At 39.4% G+C, this 6,000-nt stretch overlaps 1 protein-coding gene across 1 annotated transcript in view; it reads right to left on the bottom strand.

The window, feature by feature from the left end:
- Positions 1–296: 296 nt before the first annotated feature.
- The window catches only part of CNGA1 (cyclic nucleotide gated channel subunit alpha 1), a 417,458-nt gene continuing 411,754 nt past the window's right edge, over positions 297–6,000 (bottom strand). Inside the window, exon 8 of the mRNA XM_085643307.1 lies at positions 297–2,649. Within this exon, the coding sequence (XP_085499433.1) occupies positions 1,238–2,649 (1,412 nt within the window). The 3' untranslated portion in view covers positions 297–1,237. The remainder of the gene's footprint in view (positions 2,650–6,000) is intronic.

Here is a 6,000-nt window from a genome sequence, read left to right as displayed (position 1 = left end):
TGTACCCTACCCGCACTCTGTATTGCTCTCTGTCTCGAGTTTTTGCTCAGTCTCACTCATGTGCATCTTTCCTCCACCCCCACGCTCTGTGTTGCTCTTTCTCTTGTGTGCTTCTCACCTCTTCCCCTAATATTGGTCTCTCTCTTGAGAGCATCTCACCCCTTCTCCTGCCCTGTATATCTTTCTCCCTCACGGGCTACTTTTACCCTCTTACCTCAAACTGCTTTTTTTTTACCCCCCACCACTCCCCTCAGCTTCCTCCCCATCCTTTTTTTCTTCAAAGGAGCAGAGGCAATTTGCAGCTGGCCAATTCACAGCACTCATCCTACTCCATTTTTTTAATTTTTTATTTACCAATCCATCATGACGTCATGACATCATCAGGCTTGCATGTGCCTTGGAAACGAAGCCTATGTCAGTAGTGGACACATCATAGCACCTGAGTTATAAAGAGGTGTCTTGAAGACGCTTAGTACAATGGCATTGTTCCTTAGTCTATTATAGGAATAACCAGTATAAAGGCAGAGAACCCTCATTGTAGATAAATATGTAATTTTCTTACTTGATATTCATGTAGTGTTCCATACAAATATACACAATATTTAACATCTGGTACAAATGTTTTGGTAAACACAGTCTATAGCCTTTTTGTTCTTCAAAGGGTGAAACGTGAAAGTTAAGGATACATTTGTTTGAACTCTGTTTACTGTATGATATTTTAGCTGTTGTAATCTATTTCTTTCTTTTTACTATGCGGACGTTATCTTGGTACATTTGCACAACACATGAAAAAATGTTGCCAAAAGTTGTTTTACCTAAAATATTAACACAATATCTGGAAAATGCACAGTCAATCTTAGTACTGTAAACAGTCTACTACAAAAACAAAAGTTAAATACTTAAATTAATTTGCTTTACAAAGATCTTCCATGAAGCATTATATATAAACGTTGGATGTTACATATGTACCGTTACATGGTATTCTAAGCAGTGCTCAATTGTGAGCCATTTGTATTGTTTCGAATCACTTGAAAAAAGATAACTCAGCTGCAGGTTCATTAATATGTGCCTTACCCAGGCATAATTGCTGTTGGTTTCCTGAACATACTTTAGTGTAGAGCATTTTTTTCTATTTCCTCGTCTATTGTCAAATTTCCCAGTTTCCACATTTTCATTTTACATTGGCTGAGATATCATCATAGGGTGACAACAAAGTTCCAAAAATAGCACTTGGTTATTATGCAGATGGTCCAGGTTCTTCTATTTTTGCTTCTACTTCTGCTGGTAAATCTAAGAACTCGGTTTCTGGAACCGAGATAATTTTTTCAATTTTTGTTACTCTTTGCTTCAGCTTCTGCTGTGCAGAATCATACTCAGCCAAGAGTCTGGCAAATTTAGTATGTAAATTTTCTATTAGGCCTTCCATTTGAAAAACCTTCTCTTCTACATCTTTGGGATCAGTGCCTGAATTTGCAATATCTAAATCCAAAAGTCCGTCTTTCATCAGAATTTGTCTTCCTTTCTCTTCCAACATTGCCTTTGCATCTGGGTACTCAGTAAGGGCTTCCATGAGGTCATCTTTAGATAGGCAAAACAGGTCTGAGTACCCAATACTTTTAATGTTGGCTGTTCGACGGTTCCCTGCCCTGCTGCCCCTTATATTAAGAATACTTATCTCACCAAAATAGCTACCATCACTAAGGACCACAAATTGTGTGATTCCATCATCAGCAACCACAGCAAGCTTCCCTTCCTTGATGATGTACATCTCTCGTCCAATATCTCCTTTTCTACAAATGTAATCTCCCGGGCTGTACACTTGTGGCTGTAACTTTAACACCAACTCGACCAGGAGCCCAGCTTCACAATCAGCAAAGATTCTAACCTTCTTCAGTGTGTCGAGATGCACGTTGATGGCAATCTCTGCTCTCAATTTATCTGGAAGATACTTTAGAACCTCTCTTTCATCTACTGCTTTTTTGTTCGTCCACAGGTAGTCAAACCATTTGATGACTCTTTTTTCTAAGTCTTTGCTTACTTTCCGAAAGTGCATGTACTGCTTAATTGCATCAATTCTACCTTGAAATTCTGCTCTGGCAGCATTCATGTTTGAAATCATGGAACCAACATTACCAACGATGGTAGCAAATATCAACACTCCAACCAGGAAGTCAGCCACCACAAAAAAGTATTCTGAGTCTATTACGGGAGGAGGTGTCTCACCGATAGTGGTCAGGGTCAGTGTTGACCAATAAAGACTATAAACATATTTTCTAGCGAGGCGTGCAAATTGAGGATCTTCAGGACTGGGGTAAACCCAAGAGTCCGCTCCTAATCCGATGTATTTAGAAATTGAGTAGTACACACAAGCATTCCAGTGAATAATGATAACGATATACATGACAAGATTGGAGATCCTGAACATGTTTGGGTAGTTTGTTCTGGTTTCTGTTCTTTGGAAAAACTCAAACATGCGAGATACTCTGAGTAATTTGTTTAATCTCAGCTCTGGGTAATCAAGCCCAAGGTAAAAGTAGAAAATGTCTGTTGGTATGATAGAAATGACATCCAGTTTGTACTGCGAAGTCTTTTTATATTTTTCCTTTAATTTACGTTCATCACTGATGAGCAGACCTTGTTCCAGATAACCTTAAAGAAAAAGAAATGTAATGTTAAGTATTTCATGATTCACAACCATTTCTGTTTATATGTTAACCAAAGTTTCAAATTGTGCACACACTCTTCTTTGTTATACCAATTGCAGCAGTATCAAGTTGATATGAGAAAGAAATAAGTTTCTCCTAGAGTAACTACTCAGTCTGTCAGATATTCCTTATTCGGTTCTTTTTAACAACCATAAAAGAAGACAACAAATATAAAAGCAACCAGTGTAATAAAATTCATGAAATGGTATTCCATCACAGAGTAACAAGTCACAAATTTCCAAGAATAAACAAATAATTAATAATTTCATAACATTGGTCATGTGTCGGCATACAGGCAATGGAGATATATATACTAAAAACAACTCACATGTCCTTATGATGCCATGAAATACAGAAGTTAATTCATTAGGGATCAGATAAAACCATAAAACGATTGACCAGTACATGATATAGTAGTTACAGTAAGTTCACTAAAAGTACCATTTATGAATCAAATAAAAATCATTTCCCAACTAGGTTCCGTAAGCCGACTGCTGTGGAGATATATCTATACACCATTAAGCATGTATATTCATCATTCAGAAGCAGGAGGTGATACAAGACCGGCCTACATTTCCTAATATTTAAAAACCTTAATAGGGGGATGATAAAATCCCTCCTTGGTTTAGTGTAAAGTCGACAAAGATCAAAAAATGCAACATGTTCTGAGCTGATTTGGAGTCACATGGACATGGTTTGAGTTCAGCATCACAAAAAGCTTTATGAGGATAAAAAACCAAAAAAGTGTGCAATGCTAAATCTGAATCTAATAAGATAAAAAAATTTCGAGTGACAAAAATAAAAGGAAAGATAGGGCTCTAAATGTGGAGAGCAGACTAAGGGTAAATATTCCACGACTCTCTTCTTCCCAATTTCCAGACACTCACTGTTCTCTTTTAAAACAGATACAAGATCCACTTTCAACTGAGTTTTTGTAATCTTGGCAAATAGTTCAGGATTATAAAAACAGTCCGTCATCCCCACTGACTCCAGCTGCCTTTTTATATAGCTAAACCATGGTATCTTCTGCGTGTAATCAAGGTTTAGGCAGTCCAATATTATTGCAAGGTTAAGGGCCAGATCATCTTTTGCCATAACAAAATTGGTGCAATTTGTATGCGATGGCTTAGGGGAGTTGGACCTAGTTCTTTGTGACAGAGAATAATTGGAAGACTGCGGGGACAGTTAGTAATCGTCTAATGAAAGTATTGTTTACTGCCTGAAGGGAAGATCGATTGCAAAAGCCCCAGACTCCAGCTCCATACAAGATTACAGGACATGAGCGGGCCTTATAGATGTTCATGATTGAACCAATGGGTCTGGATCCTAATTTCTTCACAAACCTAAACAGCGCCACCAGGTTTTGGTTGAAGCTGCTTACCCTAGTTTCAATCACGTGGTTCCAAGAGCCTTTCTGATCAAAGGGGACACCTAAATACGAAAAGGTTGGAACATAGAGCATCTTCTCATCATTGATAAAACACGGTTTTAACAGGGGGGGGGTTGCCTACCACCATAAATAAGACTTGGCCGTATTCGTCTTTAGACCCAAGTCTGTCATAAAATCATTCAATCTAGTCAATAGAATTTGAAGTCCCACACCGGTTCAAGACATCAGCACGCAGTCATCGGCATAGAGGAACGCCGGAAGGCATCTAGTGCCTATCTTAGGAACATCAACATGCCCTTGATTGATGTAGCTCTCCAAATCATTGATATATAAACAGAATAAAAAAGGGGCTAGCACACACCCCTGACGTACCCCGCAATTCATTTTAATGGGAGAGGTGAGTTCTCCGTCTGCCCCATACCCGACCCTCCAAGTGACATCCTGATGCATCTGTACTAGGAAATGAACTAGAGATGTGTCTATGCCCAGGTCCAGCATTTCTTTCCACAGTTTCCCTCGCTCCACCCAATTGAACACTGATGTCAGGTTCATGAATCCCAAATAGAGGGAACCATTCTTAGCTAATTTATACTTGCTTTTGACCAGGTGGAGGTTAAGACACTGCTCGACAGTTCCTAGGCCTTCCTGAAGCCATATTGTATAACGATCAACGAAATTGGGCGATAACATTGTTCTCTTTTTTAAAGATGGGTACTATGATCACAGTGGCCCAAGATTTTGGCGGGCCCTGGGAAGCTATACAGCTTAAGATATTGGTCAACAGTGGGAGCCAAAGGTCAGGATTAGCCAATAAGAGGTTGGCTGGAATACCATCTGGGCCAGAAGCCTTGTTCTATGTAGTTTGATTAAAGGCTTTTTTAACTTCCTCAAAGGTGGGAGGCGCCAGCTCCATAGAACTAACACCTGTTTTAGTATCACTGTATTTTAAAGTGCAGGAGTGTTCACCCTCATTGCTATATAAGCTACTAAAGTGTTGAATCCATGCCTCAGGCATAATGGTGGTGTCAGTGTGGGAACTTTGAAAAAAGTTCGAATTGACATTTTCCCAAAAAGTCTAGGGTCTTTATTAAGACTTGTTTCATGGAGTTGCTCCAAGCCTCATGTCTAATAGTCATCTTGCGTCTCAAAATGGCCTGTTTGTATTTGTGTCGGAAGTGTCTCACAGCTAGATTATTCCTGGGTTTCTCTTTCAGTAGCCTAATAAGGTTGCTGTGAGATTGTGAACAATCGCTGTTAAACCATTTATAGGGCCTATGGGGCCTTAGTTTGCTATCCCTTCATAGTGCTAGATTAATTGTTTCAGTTATATCAGCAAAGGCCGTTAGCATGAGCTATAGGTTTATTCTGATTTCTAGGCAATCCAAAATTTGTGCATTATAAGACATCAGTATCTGCTTTAATACAAATTAGAACATTGGAATGTGGAGCACTCCATTTTAGACAATGGAGTGCTCCGTGCTTCTACGGGCCGGTAAAGGCCCGCAGAGCAACATTCCAATGTTTTACAAAAGCCTCTCGAAGCTCGAGGGGATTTAAATCTCCTCGAGGTTCGAGAAGCCTTTGTTTAATTTGTTAGAACATTCTGCCCTCTAGTGGCAGAATGTTCTAATAGCCGCCGTAGCAGGGCTATTAAAGTCCCGCTGCTTTTGTTAAAGTCCCTCTTCCTTCGGCTCGGGCCTTTAACGCTGCAGCGGGCCTTTAATAGCCGGTATAGTAAGGCTATAATGTGTGTCCACCAGGGCCCACGTTTGCAGAAGATCCTTATTTTTATTGTAAGTTATGGGTTGTAGTTTTGAATTCCCAAAGGATTGACCAATCTGTGTAAAAAAGAAATGGCTAAGAGAAAATGGTCACTAAAACAAACCTTTAGAATAAAAAAATCTA

The sequence above is a fragment of the Triturus cristatus genome, chromosome 2_2 (genome assembly GCF_964204655.1).
Source record: "Triturus cristatus chromosome 2_2, aTriCri1.1, whole genome shotgun sequence".
Classification (NCBI taxonomy): Eukaryota; Metazoa; Chordata; class Amphibia; order Caudata; family Salamandridae; genus Triturus; species Triturus cristatus.
The sequence above is the reverse complement of the archived record's forward strand: the minus strand, read 5'-3'. Positions and strand labels throughout refer to the sequence as shown.